The 26,808-nt window shown below is 33.4% G+C and overlaps 1 protein-coding gene across 8 annotated transcripts in view; it reads left to right on the forward strand.

Moving 5' to 3' along the window:
- Positions 1-26,808, forward strand: part of LOC111051634 (four and a half LIM domains protein 2) — a 276,721-nt gene that overhangs the window by 113,108 nt on the left and 136,805 nt on the right. For 4 of the 8 annotated variants that reach the window (XM_039437942.1, XM_039437946.1, XM_039437947.1 and 1 more), the window contains 2 exons: positions 19,651-19,831; positions 22,704-22,934. In XM_039437942.1, coding sequence (XP_039293876.1) covers positions 19,651-19,831; positions 22,704-22,934 — 412 coding nt within the window. Of the gene's footprint in view, positions 1-385; positions 1,105-14,804; positions 15,653-19,650; positions 19,832-22,703; positions 22,935-26,808 lie in introns of those variants that run through there. The other 4 variants (XM_039437941.1, XM_039437945.1, XM_039437940.1 and 1 more) reach the window with 2 other exon arrangements.

A 26,808-nucleotide genomic window follows, 5' to 3' on the forward strand; every position in this document is an offset into this window, starting at 1 on the left:
ATGAACAAGAATCTAGCTCAACAAGATTTTCATTGAAATTTTGTTCAGCTACATATTGTCAAAATGAACTTTATTGTTGAAGCTCCTCTTATCACTATACCTACGACTACCTTGATATTCTTATCTCTACTCACAGCAAATATAACCGGAATGAGAATGAATCTGTTATCAAGGTGTACATGACCTAATCCGCTTATTTGAGATGACAAACTCACTGTTGCCGGTAAATATATTGTTGAGAATTTCATTGCATCACTGAATTAGCAGAAAAAGAAGATTTTAAGATGGCGAATAGGAAGGGGAAGAGTTATCTATGATAAGAAAAACAGAGATTAGTCAGTTGCTGTGGAGACGAAACTGACAAAGTTTTTAGTGATTGTGTGTGTCTAGTGTAATATAGTTTAACTATGACGTCCATATTCATATTTATTTCTAGGATTTTTTTCACAAAGGGTCTAGTGAATTTTAGAAAATTCCATGAGATCTAGTGAATTTAATGGAAGTCCAGGAAAGTCTTAGCAAGGTCTAGCAAACTTTAAAAATCGAACGAGAGCCAAGCCTTGAGAGATTTCGGAGATGTACAAGACTCATCCAGGTTTAGTAGACTAAAATTTCCTTTCAAGGTTTCAAATACTCCAAATTTAACTAAGGCTAAACTCCAGAGCTTGGAACTGTGAGAAATTCACGCAGAGTTCTGGAAAAATAGAGAATTCTCACAACATATTTTAGCAGAATAATTTGAAGTCATCTGAATCAGGGTTCACTGTCTCATTAAAAGCAGGATCAGGATCTAATCAACTTTGAAAGTTTCATCAAATCATATATCATGATTTCTGAAGACAGTTCAGCTCCTCAGGATCTCATGGGCTCTCAAGGTCTCATTGAGTGCCAAGTTACCTTGGATTGCATGGATTTTCGAAATTCTCAAGATTATCTGAATGTGGTTGCTGAGGACGTGAACAATGAGAGTGACAGAGAGGACCGATCAGCTGTTCGTTTAGAATCGTTTCCCAGTAGACAGCGGCATTATGCGGTGAAAAAACGAACTCGATTTGCACCGTCTCAGTATTTTTTCAATTTGGATATTCATCAGCTTCATCATTTGTACGTATTTTTATTTTGAAAACATTAGATAATAATTAAACGTTAATAATCTGAAAACATTAATAACAAACATTTCATAATACCAGACTGATACGATTGATACGATGATGTATATTATCATCATAATGATCAAAATATTCAATCCATATTCAAGTTTTTTTAAAATATGGACAAATTTCTGTCATTATTATTATGTTTTTTGCTCTAAGTTCTTGATATCAACTATGTATGAAAATGTCTGGCATTGACTTATTTAAACTTTAAACTATTATATTAAAATGTGTTCATTTTCTCAAGATTTTAAGGTTCACTCCATATTCTCGTCTATTTTTGATAACTCGTTCAATAACATTGTGCTTATTGATTTTACTCTTGAATGCTATATAATAGAATTATTATAGCATTATCATATATCAGATCCATATTATATTATAATTATATATATTATAGAGCACTGCTATATAATTGATATTTTTCTTGTTTCTTGTTTCTCGTGTCGTCTCCAAAATTAAAGATAAGTGTTTTTGGCATCTCTCAGTATGTACTTGCTTATTTCTGATCTTCAGATGAAATCATTATAAATATGAGGTAGATTTCTATAAAAAGCAAACTGAGGTTATTATTCATCAAATTATTTCACTAATTTTCACTTATAAACTGTTTTTTACTGAGAGATACACTACTGCTAGTGAATGGTTGAAATTGATTACTATGAGTTTTTTCCTCTCTCTTGATATTTATCTTCATATTATTGAATATCTTCCTAATCCTGAACTAAACACGTTTCTTATAATGTGGGATATCTATCATCTTTAAGGAACAAACAAATACATTTTTTTTAGAAAATTATAATTCTCTCTCATATCATATCTCAGAAGATATCAATGTAAAAAGTTTGCTCTCCATATTTCCAAATGGAACCATATAGAAGAATCTCTATAAAGATATGTTATCAATTGGAGTTTTTAAATGTAAGATAAGGCTAATTCTATAGATTAGTAGCTTGTTTCGAGAGATATTTTCATTCAATCAATTAAATTTGAATTCCGGTCATATTTTTTCGGTCTTAGATTCGTGTTAGTTTACTATGATCATCTATTTCCTATCCGATGTCCCGATAAAATATTGATTTCATTTTCAGATGATTGGTTCCATATTTATTGACAAGAATTATAATTGGAACTATTTTGATCTAAATTTATCCATCACCAGGAAGCAAGAGAATGACTCCTCGATTGAAATAATACGGTCATTTGGCTCCTCCCTTGACCTTTGACCTTGAGGTCTACCTCAAGGGCTCCGCCCTTCCGATATTCACCCTTCAGTTGACGTGATGTTATTGCTTCATGTAGATTAACGTCCATCGTCTGTTTCACTTCCTCATCATGACTCTCTCTCTTACTCTCTTATGTCTCTCTTTCCTTCTAGCTTCTGGAATTTTGCTATCAATGTCTTCCTGCTGTTTCAATTACTTTTTCTTCTACTTCTTTTCCTTTTTTTCTGTTCCTTATTTTTTCTTCCACTCGTCCTTATTAGAGTCATGACTTTCATCACTACTGCTTATTCTCCTCTCATTCCCCTCTTTTTCTACTAGTGTTTCTTCCTCCTCTTCATCCACACTAATTTTTTTCCATAACCTACCTCATTCTCCTCTCTCATTTCATCTTCATGACTATCCCCCAATAACGTACAATTTGTTCAACTTTATTCCTCCCAGAACACCTACCCATTCTCTTGCATGACCTCCCAATTTTCTGCTGTCAATCCATATTATTATTTTAACATTTTTTCTAATTTCTCAATATCCTTTTCCATGTATGTTTCTCTTTTCTTATTTTCTGATATATTTCCATTTCCATCCGCCTGATATTATTTTTCGTCAACTCTCAATACTTCTCCACAATAGCTTTTTCATTCTCTTTCTCTCCATCTTCCATATTCTCTGGCAGTTCTGAATCCTTCTATGGTCTCCTCCTTACATCCTCATTTTCCCCACCCTTTCATTTCTCTTCCTACTCTAACCATACTATTTCCAACTCCCATCCTACTCCATCAATCCATCATCATCATCCATTCCCATTATAATTCTTATCTGCATTCCTCTTCCAACTGACATTTTTCTGCAATCTCTCCCTTATTCTCTTCCATCTACTTTTTTACCCCCCTATCTTCTATATCTCCTTCTCATCTTTCATCACCTACTTCTTCTCCTCCACCATTTCCACTTCCTCATCCACCATTTCCACTTCCTCATTCACCATTTCCACTTCCTCATCCACCATCTCATCACACTCTCTCTCTTTCTCTCTCTCTCCACATCACCTTCTCCATTCCACTTTCCTCCGCCACCGCCCAACTAGACAATGATTATTTATGGAGCGAACAGTATTTTCCTCGCCACCCCTTACACGTCACTGTATTGGCAGTTCTTATCAGTATTCGTGTCTACCGAGTCTAAGCCAACTGCCCTACCTCAATACCACCACACCACATCCTGGTCTAAAAGTTAATTGAACTATCAATATTATCGGCTCAGATCCAACGATTGAATTATTTGGTGAGTTGGTTTTGTAGTTTAAGCTCAGGAAGCATTTTCCTATAAGATGATTGAATGAAGAAGGCTTAAAAAACTTGATATTTATGGTTTTCTTCTTTTGAATATGGTTCAATTTTGAATCGAATAAAATTAGAATTTATTGCTTGGAAGATACCATTTGCAAACAGTATGAAATGAATCGAAGGCTACAGCAGTAGAAATAATGAATTGAATTTTAATTAGAAGGTCGAGAGAACCAACATTTGACTCATACTTCGACAAGAAGGACCTCGGTTTTTGTGGAAAAACATCCCTGATCTCTCTTCAGGAAGTACAAAGGCTTTGTTGGTGGCGTTGTACTGTAGGGTAGGAAAATATATAATCTGCAAGAATATGTTGTTTATTTAGCAATGCTAACAGAATAAACCTCTCGTATTTGTTGGAATTTCATATTGCTCATCAATCATAACCCATCATTTCTGACTATGATAAGAATGAAGAGACTCTGCACTTGACAACTTAACCTAGTAATTCCTTCTATCTAGTAGGAGAGTTCAGAGATTGTATTGTTGGCCAATCAAGAGAAAGGAGGCGGAGCTTGAAACTAATCTTGCTCTTGTTCGTGAATGTTCGATTGTTCGCTGTTTATTCCCTGATGTTGAAGTTTTTAAATTTTTACAAGGATTCATGATATAATGAATAGGGGTAGTTGGATCTCTATTGAATGCATAATGTTTGAATAATACTATTTCGTATTTTTGTTCTCGTTCAATTTAAAAAAAAACTGCAAAGAATAACTGTTTTGTTGATTAGAATAAAATTTTGTTGAATGAACCACATGAATTTAATGCGTTTCTGTGTAGATCGCACCTCAATTCTGCTGAGTAGGGAATTATTCTCGACGATTGAGTTTTTGTTATCCTGAAATTAATTTTTCAAATAGCACGTTCCCATTGTTCAAAGTAAAATACTTACCATCTTTACTTAATTCTTGTCGCCGAAAGACCCTTCTGACAAACACACATTTGAAAAACATGTAGAAACAGCATTATTCTCTCAAGTCAATAAGCCTGTAGAACATTAAATGTTATTGATTGAATGTTATTCTTTCTAATGGCCCATTAATCATCCCAGGGGCTCTATAACTACTGTATTGACACCCTGCGAGGGTTTATGGTTATTGCATTCTAGCCTTGACTACCAACAAGTTAATATACGATATTTAATGGCTTTATCATTTTTCTATTTTGTTTGATCGTAAGGATTCCTATGAATGACAGAAGATGGATTGAGAATCCATCAATAAAGATCTATAGTTATATTCACTTCAAAGCTTCCCTGTAAATTCCTGCAAGAATTCCCTGTAGATATCACTAATGTTCCTATTCGTGCAATGCTGACATTTTAAAGTAACTTTTGTTCAACAGTAAACTAACTCACTTCACCAATGTTTCATTATCCTCATTTTAGTCGAGAAGGAGAGTATTCCATTCATTCGTTCAGAAATATCTTGAAAACAACTGGAAAGATTAGTGTATTATAATAATACTTCGTGTTATTTATTTGTTTATTCAATCATTCAGAATTACACAACTTACAGAAGAGTACCACAGACTAAAACGCCCTATTCCAATTCTAATTTATACAACAGTCCAAATGTAGCTAGGTTATGTGTCATTTCAAAATTCTTTAATTACACACTCAGTTTACAATTCAAACATACAAAAATAACTTTTAAATTAAAAAAAAATACTTCTAAATTGAATTAAATTATCATGATTAATTCAGTAGTTGAAAATAATTTGTACTGAGTATGTAAAAACTCTTGAGATCCTGGAATTTATCATTTTATCATTAATATTTTACTGGGAGATCAGTGAGTTCTGAACTACCGTAAAAATATTTTTAAACTGACTATGACTTATAATTCCTATACTTTGATGATAAAAACTAAGAAAGAGCATCACTACTACAGTGTACTTCTACTGCAGTTACTACTACATTACTTTACAGTAACTTCTCGAACTCACAAATTGAAACTCGACCTTTCTGCACCTATACTGATCCAGTTCATTCCTGTGCCGTTCCGTCTCTGCTGGCTCAGGACATTAAATCTGAGTAATTATTCAAGATAAAATTATTGCAGAACATTAGTGAGTTAAGGAATTAACCAGATCTCGTTTAGTATTCAATGTAGAACCCTCAACCTAGAACGTTTAATGAGGGTTGTCTCTGTCTGTGGTGTGATAATGGGTTTATCAACCGAGTTTGGGGTTTATCTTGAGGCGTCAGCTGTCTTTGCAATCTGTGGCTATAAAACCAAAGTTATGGCGGACGCTGGTTGATGAGAGGTCTCCTCGGTTCACTGACTGGCGCTGATTAGAAGCGCTGAGAAAGAGTTTGAGGTGGTCGAGAAAACTTTTTTGGTTAATAGGTGGTTTTAGATGTTCAAGTCGTGGTTTCTGTTCAATTTGTTACTTTCTGCACTGAGTAGTGAGTACTTTACCATCAACGGGAGGATTTGAATATTTAAATTATGTTTTTATGAATAAGCTGTTATTCGATCCTGCAAATGAATCCATGATTGTCTTGTTCGATTTATATTATCAATTGTAAATAATATTTGACAAAATGTTTCACTCTTGAAGTAAAATGGCTTGTGAAGTTGCCTCTCGTCTCGTTTTGATTACTTCAGCTTCATGTGTGGAATAACCACAAAAACTTGAAACTTTATATTCATGTATTCCCATACTGTACAATTGAAATATTGTACTTATAAATTATAAATCATTAGATTGAGAAAAAATACAGGTGAACACTTATCTGTTTTTCTCAGCTGAATTCTCCGAATTCAGACAAAATTAATTGATCCAAAATAAGGTGAAGCTAAGTAATCACTTCCACAAAATATTGGAAAAACCTACATTCGCAAAATGAATGAGAAATCACGTTTTTATACCTCTTATCTGAACAAAATATTCCAAGGAAATCTTCGGTGAAAAGTCAGTTTTCGTCTCTATTGACCAGTTCGGAGTTTCACGGGTCCTAGTAGTTTGTTCAGTGATCGCTAGGGGCGCTAGGTGCCGGAGCTTTTACCGGCCGACATTTCTCAGTCTGAAAACTTCTCAGTCAAGTTCAACTTGATTTTTGTGCGTGCTTCGCCTGTGCTTAGCAATGTGCGCGCGCGTGACTTAACAATGTGACACCTGTTTCAAATTATGTCTGTGCGACTTATTTCCGTAAACATTGAACTTGTATAAGCACTAGAAAAACATCAACGAGTGCAGAGGATATAGCATGCGGAATGCGTTTCTTTTTTTAATGATTTTTGCTTCATTTAGCTATAAAAATCTTGATTATATAATAAAAACCAAAAATAATCTTTCACTACACAGAAATTCTTATGTCACGATATAAAACACTTCTTTCTATAACATTCTAAAACGTCTTACAATATTTGAGTACAGAGTGTCATATAATACAATACCAGGGTTAATCAGAGAGAATTATCTTAAAGATAATTTTGTATTGTAGTGCTTATCAGTTGTGTAGGTAGAGTTTAAGCTCGAATATTATATTATAGATCATTTTGTATTCAATTATTGCTCCAATCAATAGATGACTATTCTCAAAATCTATGTGGTTTAATAGTGTGAAAACTGTTAAGTTCATTGTCATCAATATCTTGATAACAACTCATAGCTGACTGGAATGATATAACTCTTAAATTATGATAAATTTGAATAGAAGTTTGTAGAAATTCAATAGATTATTCATACATATCTCACAATTCTCAAATTTTCAGTGTGGGTTCTATATCGCATATTCATTGGCATAACCTGATTTTTGTTCAACAGCACTTATATTTTGTTGAGAAGACCCTTCAATTTTATCTTTATTGAAGTCTAAAATCCTCTTCACAGTTATTGAAATCTATTGATTCATAAGTGAACTATTTTCAAAAGCAATAGCTATATTGATAATTTATTTTCAGATCATCCATCTATTAATTACTACCTATTAATACCTATATCTATTTACATACAACTCTATATCGGCTACTCGATTCGAGGTATAGACTCAATAAATACTGTAGACTATATCATCATTACCCACATGTAATAATATTATATTATTAGTGCAAACTTCAATGACACAGATAAATATTGACATTACTCATTAATTAACTCCTCCATTACTCTATCGATTCAATAAATTTGATGGCTATTTTTTTCCTGTCAATCCATATATTAAATAGAAACAAATATGACTTCACAAATTTTAGTGATTCCGATCTCTAAAAGATGCCATTCATTCACAGAAAACTTCTAAAACACCAGTCAATAGGTTCATCTGAATAAGAGCCATCTCCATCTAAATGGAGCTATTCAGCGTTGAAGTGGCTATTGAACATGTAAATACAATAAACGTCTCAAAGGAATTCCCTGTTCGTGCTGGTGTAGGTGTGAGCATAGTTTACTTTACGTTTAACGTTAGTAAATCTCTTTGAAGTTGCTCCTCCTCTTCAGTAGGCAGTTAGTTTCGACAGAGATCGCTCTAAAACCGATTCTAAACGTCGTTCTCAATGAATGTTGATGAGTTATTTCATTTAACTTTCAAAATTGTTATGTCTGGTTTGTTTTTGTGTGTAGGTGAGAAAGAATCGCAGATATTTTGTTCAGAATTCAAATTTTATGGTTTTACGTGGGTTTTGGTTCGAGTATTTTCTGTGGCTTATCTTGAGGCCTGTTTCGCACAACGTGTTTTGGAATCTATTGTAATAGTATGAGTACAGTAATTCCTAGAAATGCGAAATATTCCGATTGTTATTACATTGCTTTGGAACAGCTTCTCAAATCATTGTCTTGCTGGCTACTCTGAGATTCATTCTGAGAGAAAACTCAGAACTCAAATTCTTCATGTAGAAAATTATTTCATGTGTTCGACTTCTGGTGATTCATATTCAACGTTTTCCTTCTAATTATTCATATACCATTGGATTTCCAGTTGTTATTGATTGCAATTTTGCCCAATTTCCTGTGCATCATTGATTAAAATGTCCAATTGTAAGTTTGTAAGCTCTTAAATGCCTTCATAAGAAGTTTTATTCGATAAATATTCAGATTCTTAAAATTTTTTCAAACACAATCTATAGGTGTATAGGTGATTTTGAGCTAGTTCGAGTGTTTAAGAATTCCTTGATACTTTTTGTGTAGTTGAGAAGTTGATATTGTGGTAATTATTCATATTGAATGAAAAAGACTAAGAAATTGTCAAAAACCACAGATTTATTGATACTGAGAAAAACCGGTTTTGGTTATTACACCATTGTCAATCTCTTTTGACAATTTCTTAGTCTTTTTCATTCAATTCCTTGATACCTCTAGCCCAAAAAGTCTTACTTTAGAACTGAACTAGAAAATTGTCTGCGTTTGAAGAGTAGACAACAAATCTCCCATTGCTCGCAGTTTCAACCGATAGAAATATCAATTTTTTAAATTATTGAGAAATATCTGTAGGACATCTTCAGTGTATACCTTTTATCAAAACATCCTCATTCTCACTCTTTGAAGCCGTTTCCCATTGCTGTTCACCATAGCATAGACAACTTATATGATTATAAAGACTCTTGTTTCTTCCTATGACTATATCCAATACCTACTATTACTTCTAGTAGAAATAGGTATTGCGACAGCCACTTTCAACTTCTAAACTGATTATAACCATTGAGGAAAGGTGGTAAATGTTAGCATCTGAAACAATACTGAATTTTCAGTTAGGGGTGGTCTGCTACATAGTTGTCCCTAATTGGTGGAATTTTCGACACCATCGAAAATTCATGACCCATTGACCTTTTCACGCCGACTTTTCCACGCTTCTTTGCTTCCCATTGGCTGGGAGGCTTCTGCCTTTCTGTTTCAGCTCCCGGAACGAAGCGAAAGGTTAACCAGAGCTGTTGGCGGAAAACGGAAAATTTTCACGCGCGCGGTTTTCACTGCTGTTTATGCTGATGCACAGAGTTCTAGATTTGATGATGATAAATGGGGAAAGGAGAATAATAATCAAGAGAAAAATGGAGATTGAGGAAGTGAAGAGGAAGAGGAAGGAGAAGAATGAGAAGAAGGAGGAGGAGGCGGAGGAGGAGGTGAAGGAGGGGGAGGAGGAGAAGGAGGAGGAAAAGGAGAAGAAAAGGATGGAGATGAAGAAGAAAAAGAAGAGGAAGAAAAAGAGGAAAAGAAGAAGAAGATTATTTATCATGATGAACAAAAATGAGAAGAAAAATAAGAGAGACAACAATGAGAAGACAAGTGAAAGAAGAGAGGGAAAGAAGAAGAGGCAGGAGAAAAGATTAATAGGAACAAAAGATGGGAGGAGAAGAAGTAAGAGAAGATGGGATTTGGTGGAATGAAGGAAAATCTAGGAAGATTAAAATGGTATAAAACCGTGGTATATTAGATGTCGACTGAGAGGAAGATAGTGATGAGAAAAAATAACAGAAAAATTGAGAAGAGGAGAAGGAGTACAATAGGAAGAGAACATAGTGCTTTCAGAACATAGAGAATAGAGATTGGGGTTGGGAAATGTTAGAGAAGGACGAATATGGAGAGAGAAAATGTGAAAAAGAATGAGATGATAATGCCAACGAAATTTAGGTGTCGGGTGTTAATAGTGATTCATTGTCTTTTCTGACTGTCGTGGACTACCTTGATTTGCAAATGATTTATGACTTGTGGTGGAGAGAAAAAGAGGTGGAGTGTGTTGGAAGAAGAAGAAAAAGATTTGCGACAATAGGGGTGAAAGGAGGATGACGAAGAGGTACATGAAGATATGAGAGGAAGGAGGATGAGAGGAAGCCGTGGAGTAGTGGCGAATAGGAGTAGGAGGAGGATGATGAGAGGGAAGAGCAAGAGGATATGGAGGAGGATAAGGAAACTGTGGTGAGAAAGAGGGTGTTGGCAAGGGAAAATTACTTATTGCGTAGTGCAGTCTAGAGAGCAAGTATAATCATGAGAAAGAAAAGGAGAGGACTAGGAAAAGACGAGAAATGATGAAAAGAGAAGAAGGAAGTGTATGAAAGGTGGCAGAACGAAAGGGATGTGGGAGAGTAGTGAAAGAGATAGTCAACAGTAGAATGAATGGGCGAGGAAGACGTTAAATGCCAACTAAATGTTAGATGCTTGTTCACATATAAAATGAGATGATCTTTCATCATCCTCCAAATTCGAATTTTTGTATAATTTTTTCTATACCTTCTAAATATATTTTTATGAATTTATATTCAAATTGTCGTTGGAAATACTTCTAGTAATAAGTTTCCATTCACTGATTGGCTGATATTTTTGCTCTCATTGATGAATTTTTATTTATTCTGAAAAATTTGACTAGATAATTTTGTAAGAGCTCACAAATTTGAAAACGAACGTTGACGTGGATTTGTTACATCATGATTTGGAAATCGTCGACTGAGATGTTTATACGAACTTAATCGTATTATACATTTGTGATAATAAATTTGTTGTTTATTGTTTCTAGTTCAAGATTAATATTTTTATACGCCAAAATCTGTGATGATTGAGTTTTTTGATTGTAAGAATCTAGGCTATGCAATCATTGTATAATTCGGAACGCTTGAAACCACTTCAGTACTTACTACTTAAATACAAAATAGCCTGTTAATACTGTAACACTATACTTTGATATAGTTGGGTTGTTACGATGTAATTTACACTCTTGATCTTCATGCATTGTTGCATTGTAGGCTGGTGTAATGTAATAACTTCGCCCTACTCATTTCATGATAAGAGGTAGACTTACTTTGTTATCTATGATCTCGTATGGATAAATTCCAAATCATCACTTATTGATAGAGAATCCAGAAGAAGCAATAACCAGAACTATAATTCATCAATTCATAAAATTTTCAAATCAATTAAACCTATCAAGAACTTCATTTTCTTCGTTGAGCTGATGAACTATTAACTTTTGTATGTTTTGTAAGATTGTTTTTATAAAGCCGTGAATCAGTTACTGGTTGAATTTATCTCTACCATTATTCTCCGTCTACAAGACAGAATTCGAATTATTGTACATACTTCAAGAATATACAAGTCAATTAGGCAAATAAATCATAACTTATTCGACAAGGAATACTTCTTGGATTGAATAGTGATTTATATGATTTTATATAAATCTGCTGATCTGCTATTTTTATGTTGTTGATACTCCCTTATTATAAGGAAAAGCCTCAGGGTTTTGCTATGGTAATGAGAAAGGGAGAACTATTGCGAGGTGGAAGTGAAGCTACTCATTCGAGTCGATTCAAAACCACAAGCACTTGATCATGAAATCTAATCTTGTAATTGTAGAAATGATTGAAAAAGAAACAACAGATACAAGCCAAAACTTGAGCAAACGTCCAAAGCTCAAATAATATTCCTAAAAATATTATTATTATTAATGATCTGGTAACAAGCAAAGAGATGATGTGTTATAGATGAGCTAAGTAGTCTCTCATGTGAATTTTCTTGAGTTCACAAGCTGTGTTACAAGTCATCAAGTTTTAATTCGGCACGGCTAGGCTAGAGTTACGAAGAGCAGCGTTTAGAGCACCTCTAATTATAATGACCTATGACATTGCCAACTTAACAAACAACTCTCACACACTCACTCTTCCTCACTCTCTCACTCCTCAACAATTCGAAACCCTGATGACACATCACAAGGAAAGTACTTTCTGTAGAATAGCAGCTGGCATTTAGATTGCTAGAGATAGGTGTTAAAATAATTTGGAATTAGATAATACAGAAAATTGAACTGGAATAAACTGAACTGAATAACATTTTGCCAAATAACATCTTTTGTCAAAAATTTTACTGATGTCAATAAATTATGCTAGTATATGTGTATTACAAGAAATATTTTTCAAACAAACCCTTTATTCTCAAATCAATGGAATATAGCCAGAAATTAGCCAATAACGTTGACATTCATGTAAAACATTAAAAAATTGTGACAACTCACACAATTGATATGAATAATTTCAATCCAGTCATACAATGTATGTGATAGCGCTTCTGAATTACAAACATTTTGTTTTCTAATAGATAATATTATAATTGTTGTTGACCCTCCACGAATTTCAACTGCTGTAGGAACTACAACAAAATACACTGAAATTTAGAAATAGCTGTTAATGGGTTGAACTACTCTCTAAATCTGAAGGCTCTTCCACATTATCATTCAAACTATGTTTGTGAACTTATCTTTGTGTTCTGTCACTGTTATCATGAGTAAATATGGTCATAGTGCAATTAAGAATTCGCGTTTGTGAATTTCAACCAGTAATTTTAGTAGTACGAATATCGGTCAGTTTTCGGTGCGGTTCTGTAGCTTGAGTGTTGATTTGTGTACTAGCCTACAAGTTTATTGTACTCCTCATTATTTATAATTTATGAATTTTTATGGGTGATTTGTTATAGTGTTGTGTATCGTGTTGCTTCTTACAAGTTGCGTCTTTGTTTCACAAGTCTTCACATATCAATGTCTTATTTCTATAAAATAATCATTAACTCCAGACTCAATCCACCTAGCAGTTGTTTATAAAGTGTTGTTTTGCTTGTTATCATGCTGTGGTTTGTTATTAACGGTATATTTCCTTATTGAATATAATCCAGTTTCATTGATAAGCTGATAAGAGCTTTATTAAATCACTGTGAATTTTGATCGGAATTCAAACTTGACCTGGATTTTAAATTCATGTGATTTCATACGAATGGATACTTATAAGAATAGAATTTGAATGAATTAGGCGGAGTGATTCATAAAATTTGATTAAATGTGAATCAGGGATGATAATGCGAACGATCCATGTACATTACTGTGGATGGCATTAGGTTTCTGTATTTCTATCACCCTACGAAAACCTTGTGGTTTGAATTGGAACAAAATTCTATAGTCCAATAATGCATAATCGTTTTCTCAATTATTTCTTGATAGTTTGCTGTGAGTAATGTGGATTCAATAATAATAGATTAGCTGGCAGCCATATGTTGAGGCTAGTATAGCATATGACCGACTTTATTATTTTCTTTTGTCCGATTCTTCTACTGTATTTTCGAAATAGCACCGTAAATGATTGACGGTTCTTGACTGTTGTTTATTTTTAACGTCAGTTTGCCGCCAATCTGCGATTATCTTTGATGCATCGTGTTTGTTTTAGAATGCTTACAAATATTATTTTAAATCATACATGTTGGATGAAAAAATAGAAGTTATAGATACATAATAGCAGTTTTGATACATTGATAGAATAATGAAAAATGTTATCAAAACAGTTACAAATTATCATCTAATAAATTATCCTCAAATAATTTAATTAGCCCATCCTCGAACTTTTCGACTCTATCAAAAGAGTGTTTAGTCACGAGCAACCTCGTCATTGATTATGATTTTGCGTATCGTTGGCTAAATTGATGCATGAAAATGAATGAATAAATCAGTAGAATATATTAATTAAATGAGTATTCCTTAAAAACAAATTTTAAAATTGTTAAAATGTGGATACTTTTGTGTGTCATATTAATTTTTGAATAAATGAATGAATAAATATCCTACTTTGGAAAAGGTTCATTTGCGATCAAATTCACAAATCTCAATAATCATTTCACAATAATAATCTTCATCAAACTACTCATAAACACTGCTTCAAAATCTTGGATTACTAGCAATTTTTCTTTCTAACTTCCCATTGTTCTAACAAATAATTAGCATTCAAGCTGAATAACACAATTCTGAGTTCCTGCTTTTTCTCTGCAATTAATTCTCAACACGGAAAAAGTTGCTCATCTTTCATCATTCTATCTTCTCTCACTTCAGCTATCATATTTAATATTCAATACCTATTCAAATGATACAATTATAGAACGTTATATTTTTAAAATAGGTCTACATTACTTTTATATATTCATATTATCTACAAAGAGTATAGAATGTATATTCTATATTTGTTTATTCTCTCATTTATATAGTTCAATTCTGTAGTATAAAGTATAGAATGTATATACTCTATACTATACTCATTCTGTAGAATGTACATTCTATACTCTCTGATTCTCTATTATATTTTTGTAATCAAATTACAATAATGTAATGTTTTTTTCTCTAGTCAGATCAACATAGTACATCGAGGAAAAAGCTATCATATTTCCCTGTAACAATGAGAAATAAAAGTCAGTGCATTAAGACAATGACAGTGAAACAATCGAGTTCCAAGAAAAACGCATAAACAGTAGGAGAGAACATTTAATTAGAAAATCAATGATCACCTGTGGAAGATGTGTTATTGTTTTTTTATGGCGTAGAACAGTTCAGTTGTGATAGAGCTCGAGTCTTATAGTTATCAATCCTGTTGGAGTAGTGTCTACGATATGAAACAAGCTTGCCAGTGACTTTCAACATTGATCTCAATTCTTTATAGCTCTGATTTGTTCAAATACTACTCCTCACTATAATAAAGTCTCACTATGAACTGTTTCAAACAATATTTCAAATGTTTTTTATAATAGCTTGAAACTTTAGGTAGGCTATATTAATCACAGTGAATAACAGCTTGTGAGACTGTTGGAACGAAACGATTATTTTGAAAAGAAGTGGGCCTAAAAGACTACTTGTGGCATTCCCTGTGAAAATTTAGTAACTCTGTAACATTTTGGAAAACATCTGACTAATTGATTGAATTTTCGAAGTGAACAGACTTTTCTAGGAGAAATCGGAAAAGTGAGTAACACCATAGACTAGGAATCTTTGAGTGCTAAAACATTGCTTTGAAGTATCTACGAGTTGAAAAAGTTTTTCGAAAATGTTGGAGAGACGAAAAACACTGTACTGTCCGCTGTATGAACCTTTGGATACGACTTTGATTCCATGGCCTGGAATGAAGTACGCATGCGTCAGAGTTCTAGAACTCTATGGAAAGGTGTTCGACCAGGCTGAGCTATGCGAACTCATTGTCAGGTATTTTGGAACAAATAATCTAATTGGAGTGATGCATGTCAAATAATGCGGAAGTTTGAATTATCGATTAACATTTATTAAATTATAATGGATTTGATTTTCATGGTCAGGTTGTAAGGTACTTCGTAAGTAATCAACCGAGTACTAATCTATTGATAATAATGGAAGTAATTCTTAAATTAATAATGAAATGGTTTCAATTGGCACGTTATGTGTGTTTAGAAGCATGACGATGTATTTATTTATCGAATGAAATGAGCAAATAGAGTACCGTAATTTCACATAATGACCGTAACATGGTCATCATGTCAACTGTCATCATGTCAAATTAAAATAATTCTAATTAATCATAATTAATTTAAACAATGTTTTAGTTTACACACTTACTTGCTCTATTTAGAATATTAGACTTCGGATTTGTAACAAAGCATTTATTCTACCAGTGCTTCTCTGCAATAATTGAAATTATTGGGGGGGTTCTGATTGACTGTTTGAAGTGACTTACCTCAATTACACTAAGCCTCTCCTATTTTGGACAACAATAATTGGAAAAGAACATGGAGAACACCATAAATAAAAATCCAGATTCGTTGAAGTTATAGGATCTTTTTAAAGTGTAATCAAATTATTTCAATTTTTATTTGAACTCACAATATATTGCACAGACCATGATTTAACATGAAAACTTTCTCCGGTTTTTTGTGTTGTTTCAAATTGTGTTTTAAGAATCTAACACTTTGAAATTATTATTCTTATTTAAATTAATTTTTCCAGTTAGAACAGGTGATGTTAATACTGATGCAGTACTTACTTCAATTGTATGCAGTAACAGACGTATGTGGTTATTGAAAAATTTGACAGATTTCCATCAATATGTAATAGTATATTCGCACCTAGGGCCGAAAATGAGACTTTTCCGGTTCGAAATCGGTTTTCAAGATTGAGAAAAGATTGAGAGCCGGAAAAACATTTTTGCTCGTGCGAACGCTGTTTTTCGCCACACAGAAAAATAAACTATATATATATATATATATATATATATTATATATATATATATATGAGAATAATTGTTTATTAAACACTTCCGGAAGCAGAAGTGGAAGTTCATAGCTCTAGCAAATATGAGGTAATCTGAATATCTGGAAATTGTCCAAGGAAATGTATTTTTTATTCTGATATGTCTAAGTAACCTAAAAGATTATGTTTAATCATGTGGGAGGTTGAGTTTATACTTTTTTATTCTTTCAAATGACAATAAGATGATATTATTATACATTTTTTTAATTATTGAATAATAAGCACAAGAAAGTTTTTTGATCAGGTGTTTCAGCACACTTTAAATTTGGCCAATCTAAATGTCAACGTCAACAAAAATTTTTGTCATCGACTTCGGAAGTTTAGAAGTTCTATCCTACTCTGAATCGAATTTGGATTGTTTATAATATATATCTTATCTGTATTTCATTCATCCAAATAAAATGATAGTATCTTATTGCAAAATACTTTATTCAATTCTAGAAGCATAAACTGATTCCGTTTCATAAACTATTTTGTAAACACGTTCACATCAAATCAGAATCAGCTGACTTTAATGTTATTTACAGCCCTAGGGCCATAAAACTTTTACCGGCCTGGTCAGAAAACAATCATTTTCGGCCTTCATATATGACGCACGAAAACCAGCTCATTACATCCAAGTGGGGCGAAAAAATAGTTATTTTGTGTGTATTGAATGTATCCATTATTATTCCAGTCTATGTTATTGTTCATTGTGTTTATGCATTTTGTTAAAATATCCAAAGCAAATACTTATAAAAAATGTTCAATCGATTGAGCTACAATAATAACATAAGGCTATGAAAAAATGGAAAAATTTATTATCAAATGATTATAGAAAAAAATTTGAATTATTTCCTGAGACTGTCAGCTCAGCTGATAGCAGACTCTTTTTCTCTTGAGAAAACTTTCAAGATATTTGATACATTCCCTGCCATCCAGAAGCATTCTCTCCCTATTATTGACTCCAGTTACCCCAACAAGAATCGGAAGGGAAAAATGACTGAGGACCTAATTTTCCAGTCTGTTGTCATCGTGTATCCGTTATCACAGAAGAGCAGGCAGCTGCTCAATGGAATCGAATTGGGATACCCTTCGTTTATTATCAATTTCTCCTACCAATTTATCGATTTTATTTGCTTTCTTTCTATGCTCTTTCCGTTTTCCCCTCTTTTTCTTCTCCTTTCTTCCTCTTTTCTTCTTTTAAGTTCATCCACCTGTACTGAGGGAGACGTTTACAAAAACTTAAGATTCGCTTACGTTTATGAGACACAATTCGCGGACCATGAAAGACAATTTTGGTACTTCAGTAAGTGTCGACCCTTCCTCGCTGTCGATTTTTTAAGTGATTCTTATAAGATCCAAACTTCAAAACTCTTTAATAGGAAAAGAAGTATTCCTCCCCTATCGTCGAATGGTGTCGCTTATACAAAACCAACCTCGAGAATTCATCTAGATTATCAGTGATTCAACCTTCAACAATTATGAAGTATATTTTAGTTTTTCAACTAAAGATTGAATTATGCTGAATTCGGAAGTGGAACACCAATTGTCTATTTATATTGTATATTTTCAAGTATGGCAGTCGTAAGCCTTGATGGCTTGAACTAAATAAATTCAGGTGAGGTGGAACCTTCCATAAAAGCCATACGCATTCATATATTTCATTATTCTATTTGGTTTCCAATTAAAAAATTCTGAAATAGAATAAATCTGTCAATTCCCAAACATTTTCTAGTTTATTTTTTAGAACATCCATGTAGAGTCCTATGATTCTCATGAATAAATTTATCTTCTCACTATGAGCTGAATTGCTGAATTATCTAGATTGACTACATATTTGTACCCGTCGTGATAATAGTGATATTTTAAGGTGGACTTTATACTCTCAGTTTTCTGTTATTGGCTGACAGCATGCAATAAATTAAGGGAAGTTCTTTCTTAAGAAGGGATAAAAAAGGAAGAAAAAGAACAACAGTGATCCGATAAGGGTCCAGTGAGCTTGTTATTTCAGATTCATTGATGTATTTTGTTATCTCAAATATCACTGTTACTTGGACACCCTTTATATTGAGTATCTTCAATAACAAGAGCGAGTTCTTCGTGAATAGAATTTCACGGATTCGTGAAATATGCTCTCAGTATATCAAAGATCAATGTTCTTGAACCTCTTATTAGATTTTCTCAAGGTTTCTACGATATCAAATTGAGCATATATTTTCTATGAAATACACATCTTACACGAAGGAGCTGAGTTGAGGAAATGCTTGTGATATTTATCAATATGAATTAATTAAATTTCCTTTTATCAATGATTGATCTGTCTTGCCAAAACATATACAAGAAGAAAATCATCATATAACTTCAAGAACTTTGTAATTTGAAAAAATTATGAAGCTGTTACTTAGTTTAGTTCTTGGAAATTATTTATAAGTACAGCCGGCAATGTAACAAATTTTAACCACAATTCATTGAGTATTTAGTGTTTCAGTTATCCACTATGGAGAAATAATTCATTGAGTATTTAGTGTTTCAGTTATCCACTATGGAGAAATACCTTAACATCATCATGCGTATGGTTGTACATCTGAATTATATTCTTGTTTTTTTCTTGCTTAGGAAATTTTTCAACTTTGAGCACATTTATTTCACCCATTTTTTGATTATATTCTTGCCCATTTCATGTTTTTGTGTTGTTTTGAAAGTTATGTAACTTGTCAACTTGTGGCATTATAATATCATCCATTTTTTTAAAAAACATGGCATTATAGCAATGATATTTCAATATATATTTGAATTTATGATATTTCATGATAATGGCATTGTATAAACCGTTTTTGATAAACATTTATATGATTGCATTATAGTAAATAGGTTTTGATAAACTTAATGGGATTATATCGTTCGTTTTTGATAAACTTTTTCGTTTCTCTGTTTCCCAGGAAGACGTGTAACTCGTGCAAGTGCCCGCGGGAGGACCACGAGGTGTACCACGATGAGTGGATCAACGTGCAGGAGAGACTCGGCTTCAAGCCATCCCAGGATCCCGAGAAGAGGAACTCGAGAGATCGGTGTCTGCAGGAAGGCTACTCCTGGGTCCCTCCTGGTCTGTCGTCCAGGAAGGTTGGTGGATTCTCTTCAAAAGTTTAATCCATTATCATTCACCTGTAATTATTGTATGCGATGATCATGTTCCAATATAAAATTCATTGTGAAGTATGATTGGATCTGATGTAATTACATTATCTAATGCAAATATCAGATCTCATGTAATGTAATGCCCCTTCTATAATATTATTGTGCATTGTACTTCTTCATCAGATGATTGTACCATAGAGAAACAATAGCGTAAGTAGATATCCCATGGTATAGGGCGTTTATGTCGCAACTTTTACTGTTATCTCAACCCGATTACTGTCGATTATTGTCTATTTTTACTGTTTTGACCGGGTAAGAGTATATGAACGGCACAATATGAGAGACTACCATCGTCACACACCTTTTTGGGAAAGAAATACGTGGACTATCAGCTTGAGATAACAGTAAAAGTTGCGACATAAACGTCCTATACCATAGGATATCTACTTACGCTATTGTTTCTCTATGATTGTACTAAGTAGTCAGTACTTTTTGCATTTTGTAATGTGTAGTATGATTTAGAATATCAATACTACATTGGAATATCAAAATTAGAATGGAGAGTCGAGTAGGAATCATTAACTATTGTAATAGGTCTGAAAATAAAGTAACTGGCTAATATCGCCAAATAGATAATAACTAAGATTAGATAGCCTCAGCTTGTTCTGGCTAAATGGTACAAAAACCTAAAAAGGATTTGAAGGAATTTTATTGCTCATAAATAGATTATTATATAAAATATTTGAAGATTGAGGTTAGGTACATGTATTCACGGATCGGTGACCTAGAGATCGATCAAATCGAGAAACGTAGAATCTGACCAAAACCCCTTGGCAGAGCTTTATTGCAATCAGATGGTGTGCAATGTGAAAAAACATCTGATCACGTGGCTAATTATTAGGTAGCATGGAATTAATATTAATGTATAGAATATTAGCTAGCATGTAAAGAGCATAACAAATAAACCAAATAAAAATAATTTAATGTATTCAGGAAATAAGAGGTACCAGGCGCATGAATACCGAATAAAATTTGCATGCACCAATAGTAAAACGGCAGTTAATAGGCGGCAATTGTAGGCCAATTCAAAAATATTTATATATATTTCTATAAATGTTCGGAATCTATGTTGAATTGTTGTATAGTCTATGTTATCGATATGGCTCGAAAGCAAAGAAATTATTAATCATACAATCTAAGCAATATTTTGATATTTTTTGTAAGATCTATTTGACCCTAAATGGCGGAGGACTAAGATATTCAAATTTTTATGTTAATTTGAAAGTCGGAAATGAGATTTGTAAAAATTGAAAAAGGAGAACCAGCACTCGCCAACCAAATGCCACCATAAGAGGACCCCAAATATTTTAGAGCGTAGTACCCTGCTAATGATTTTGTAAAAGTCAAAGTTAAATTAAATTATTAAATTTCTTAAAGGACTTCGTGATGCTATTATAAAGCAGAAGTCATTTTCATTTTTAAATAAATTTATAACCCCTGGGAAGAGACGATTCCGGCTACCATATTCCCGGACCACATGGAGTTGGATCGACATCGGCGGCTTACAAGAAGATTTTCGACACGTGAGTGATAAATTTGAATTAGTGATGGGCGCCCTAGTGCTTCGAATTAATCTGATGATCAAAGCTAGCTCGCCGAAAGGGTTTTTATTATAAATTAAGAAATTAATAAGAGTAATACTTGCGCAAGTAAAATTTAGTATTAAAGGTATTTTATTGAAAGAAAAAGATAGATCAATACATTTCATAAATTTCTATTGAATCAAAGAAGTATAAAATCTAGGCTACTAAACATATGCATATGATATTTAATTTTTTGCAGTATAATTTGCGATAGTTGTTATAGCTCTAATTCACTAGATGAATGGCTCTACCTATTCCGTCAGGTGCCGAATCTTGCACCCTGAGATAAAAATATATATTCGATACAAAGAAATCTGCTAAGCACCAGAGATTTTAATATATATATATTTGGATTATTAGTGGCTAATTTATCAAGCTGATCTTAAAGCACATATTTTTAATTGAATTGTCCAAGTCGACAAGTATTAGCGAGCGCATATCGCAGCTATATGCAAAAGAATGCATATGATTTTAAGATAAAGGCACATGGTAATGAATGATTCGTGCCATAAATCTAGAATATAAAATTTAGCCTGTGATATTTTACTGATTTCAATTATTGTCTATTTTTATATTATATTTTTTATCGCTCTTTATATATTTTTTGCCTCGATCTATTTTTTGCATTATTTGTTTAATATATGTATGAAACGTTTATGGTGTGCAATTTATTTTTATTCCTCAACACTATAGTATAAGTATCATATTTATATATATTTATTTTTTATTGAATTACAAGAGTTATAGGAGAAGCCCATATCTAGGCCTATCAAGATTTTGAGACTGAATCCTATTAAAAAACCACGACCTAATTATATGATTATATCAAAATCTCATGCTTTACCGACTGATGCCAAGCAGGAGGCTAATCGTTATTTAAATATAAAGAATAACGTCAGAACAGTTTTTGATTACCACCTGATTTCCAAAAATGGAGAGTACAACTCAACTTGACTTGGAAATGAATTTGTGAAAGGTGTTCCCCCGTTCTAGAGGAATGTTTCTCTATTCTGAAGAGATTCTCTCCATTCTGAGAATGGAGAAAAGTCTCCAGAAAGAGAAAAATTCCTCCAGAATGAAGAACATTTTCTACTTGTGTTTTAGACACGATGTTTACATATTAACGTGTGTGATGTATGTTCCTCAATTTGTTCCATTACTAATTTTTCCTCAATTCTTTCGCTAAACCTGATAATTATTTACGATTTTTTCAGATAGAGCAATACTTCTGGCAACTACCGGAGAGCAAAGTGCCGAAAGTGGGTTCGCCGGGGGAGCAGTACAGACGCAGGCAGATCATGCTGCAGCTGCCCAAACAGGACTTGGCGCTGGCCTACTGCAAGCACCTCGACTCGGCGCATCACTCCTCCTTCCAGGACTTCATCAACGCCAGGAATGAGATCGCGCTCGACATCGCTTACGTCAAAGAAGCGCCTACTGCACTTGTAAGTACTCCCATTACACTAAGTACTGATATTAGTGTGGTGTCGTTATAGATTTGTGAATAGTTTTTTGTTTCAACTACAAAAAAAACTTAGAAAACATGTAAATATGTATTTTTAATGGAGTGAGATTAACGTTAAAATGTCAACATATAATTAACATTGATTTCTCTTTACTTGTTTGTCATTTGACAAAGCAGATAGCTCCGTGCCATTGCTAAATTTTTTGAAGGCTCTGAAGGAATATAATAATGAGTTACCGGAATATTTAATCTCAATTATTGAAATGGAATCAAATAATTGTTATAATAAGATCTTGAGAAGGTATATATTTTCTTGAAAAATATAATGTATTTGAGATATAATAATATTATTGGTAATTTCATGGCTTTAAATTTCTCTAATTAGTGAATTATTTTTCAAGTTTTCCACTTTTTTCTTTGGCGTATAAATTAATTTCATTTCATTCATCAACCTTCCAAATTCAAAATATTCGAATTACTTTTCCTGGATCAAAATTATGTGTATAAACAGTGATGTGATTCATAACCTTATTCGGACAATATAAACTTTTGATCAAAATTTGGGAGAGAAATAGTACAGGTTCAGCCTAGTTTTTTCTCCCAGATCATAATATTATTATGATGACAGTATATTGTACAATAATAATGAATAAATATATATAGAGAACCAACAATTCATATTACATCAGATATACCAGGATAACTCAAATTATAGCTTTCTATTATAAGAGGTGAAAAAACAAAAATCTGGTGTGGCGCACTCACACAACTTTCCTTGCCGTTATGAAAATTGATCAACCGACGCTAGTGTTCCCGCGCACATCAAATCTACTATTCTAAGATCTGAGACAGCTGGTGACAGGACAATAGCGCTCCAAACATACGGAGTCTGCTATCTCTTCATAGTGAATGATTTAATAGAATCAACAGTTGCCAACAGTTTGCAATTAAATAATCTTATTTTCTCGCATTTCGAGCTTATTTTCAATTTTAGGTGAAAATGTTACTGAACATAAATTGTAGAGATATTCATGCTGAATCTTTTCCACTAGAACTTTTTTGTTTAAATTGTATCTGAAGCCTGATAATTGAGAATCTAAAATCAAACTTTGCATAGATGGGGTGGTGCTCCTGAAATTTTTACAGATATGGGACTTGTGGCAGTCAATAGAGCTTATCAATGACTTTTCTATGTATGAATTTGATCAAAATCGTTGGAGCCGTTTTCGAGAAAATCGCGAAAAACCCTGTTTTTGACAACATTTTCGCCATTTTAGCCGCCATCTTGAATTTCATTTGATGGAAATTGTTCGTGTCGGATCCTTATAGTGTAAGGACCTTAAGTTCCATATTTCATGTCATTCCGTTAATTGGGAGATGAGATATTGTGTACACAGACGTACATACACTCATACACACACACACACAACACACACACACACACCACACACCACACACACACACACACACACACACACACCACACACAACACACACACCACACACACACACACACACACACACACACACACACACAACACACACACACACACACCACACACACACACACATACAGACCAATACCCAAAAACCACTTTTTTGGACTCAGGGGACCTTGAAACGTATAGAAATCTAGAAATTGGGGTACCTTAATTTTTGACGTGACAACGTCTTATAAATTGGTTTGCCGGGTGACACTTCAAGAAACTGCGTTACGTTCCCACGTTATGCGCTCACAATGAGAGCGAGTGAGAGCGTTCGTTTCGGTTCACGGTCGTCTGGAAAGAGCACGAATAGGAGCAGTGGCGAGCAACGCTGCAGCCGAAGGCATTCACCTGGAGAGAGAGTGAAACGGAGCAGTCAACCTGCGCAGGCGCCGCAAGCAATCTCCTGCGACTGCGCCTGCTTAGGTGAATAAGTGAATAGGTTATGTTCACAGAATTAATAATAGCATTATAAGAGTTTTCTCTGGTTATGTTGTAGTAATCACAATGTTGTGGTTCAGTGTGAGATTCTTTGTATAAGTTAATGTTTTCAATATCATTCTTTGTATAAATAAATGTTTTAAATTGTTACTATTATTTCATCCTTCTTCCTACTATACGAATGAATATTCACATGAATTATTTTACCACTCAAAGTCGTTGTCACGTAAAACTTTCGCCCGTATACCGACTTTACAGGCAACCATGCAATTTTTTTTCGGAAAGCAATACTTTCCTTACCCATGGTAATAGGGCAAGGAAAGTAAAACTAAGGAAATACGCCATCCTATCATTGCCACCGACTCTATAATGTGAGTGATGAGAACTGTCGGTTACTTGGGGTGCAAATGAATACGAATTAGGAATAATATACTGCATTTATTCGATTGCTTACAAATATAAAAAAAATTTAAACAAAATTCCAAGTTAATTACTATCAACTACCACGATGACTTCTGCAAATGCATTTATTGGCAACATGGAGAATAGCTAGAAGGAATTCTACGCTAGAAGGAAAAAATTGAGGGAAAAAGCTTTCTCCATGATATTGTTAGAAGTGGAAAGATCCTTACGCATCCTTCATGTTTCTCAATTCATACCCAACTAAAGAAAACACAATAAAATCAGAATGTTATTCCAGAATTTTAACCTGTATGAACCAACCAACAGTGAAACCACTTTCCAATTTCCAATTCACATAACGAGACTTCTGAAATATCAAATTTCCAGTGTTACCATAACATGACACGATTTTAGTTTCTGACGACAGCCATATTGTTTTGACAAAGGGTGTGTCACGGCCTGAATAGATTATGTGTGACCGGCCCGTTACATTTAGGAAATGTGTCACACTATTTGGGTCAGTTGACGATGCTTCAAGGATATTCCTCCTTCTTAGCATATAGGGTAACACCGGTCAATGATGAGCTTCTATATGTATATTATATGCTTGATAGATTTGATATATATTTCAGTATGTACTTTATATATTTTTATCTATAATATGATTTCATATACTATATAGATGATGACATCATTTCAAGGGGGTATGGTAATATCACTCCGTCAAAGATGCCTGAATTTATGTGCTGTAGGGACTCATTCTGCCACTTGATGAGTTTGGTGGGTGAGGATGAAGGGGATGAAAATATTTGAAGGGAAGGAGGAAGTAGAAAAGACGAAAGAGGAAGAAAAATGAATGATGATGAAATTGGGATGTGGGAATTTTATGAGAAATATGAGTCGAGATGATTTGAAGATGGAGGAAGAGTTGTCGTATCTGATAAAGTATTTGAGATAAGTACTTGCTGATTACAGGGGGTTTTGACACAGATTGAAGAAAATCAGTTTGTCAATTTTTTGAATGGAAACATGAAGAAGCACACTTCCTGTAGCTCATAGAATCATCATTTTCATGTTTTATCTGATAAGCCTATATCTTTTTTCTTCACTGATAAGCTACCAAAACAAGATAAAAATGGCTTCTTTATCACCAATGTTATTGATAAGGCTCTTCAGCCAGAAAAGGCTCTGCACCAAGTACAAAAATGACCATATTCAAAAACTATTTTGAAGATTGTAAAAAATATTATTGTAGGCTGTAATCTTGTGATCTTTAAACTTGAAATATTCAACATTGAACTCAATTCCTCCCTTTCTGTCTTTTTGTCCTATTGGCTGATTATCAAGTAATTCTATGGAATTCTCTCTTCTGACATTTTATACATTCTCACTCAATTTATTTACTTATATATTCTTGAAAATAATTTATTTACATTCTCTTGTATGGATTGTTTCTCATGACATTTTTCACATTTTCCCATATATTATTCAATTTTTGATTCAAAACATAACAATTTTTTACATTCTC

The sequence above is a fragment of the Nilaparvata lugens genome, chromosome 11 (assembly GCF_014356525.2).
Source record: "Nilaparvata lugens isolate BPH chromosome 11, ASM1435652v1, whole genome shotgun sequence".
Lineage (NCBI taxonomy): Eukaryota > Metazoa > Arthropoda > Insecta > Hemiptera > Delphacidae > Nilaparvata > Nilaparvata lugens.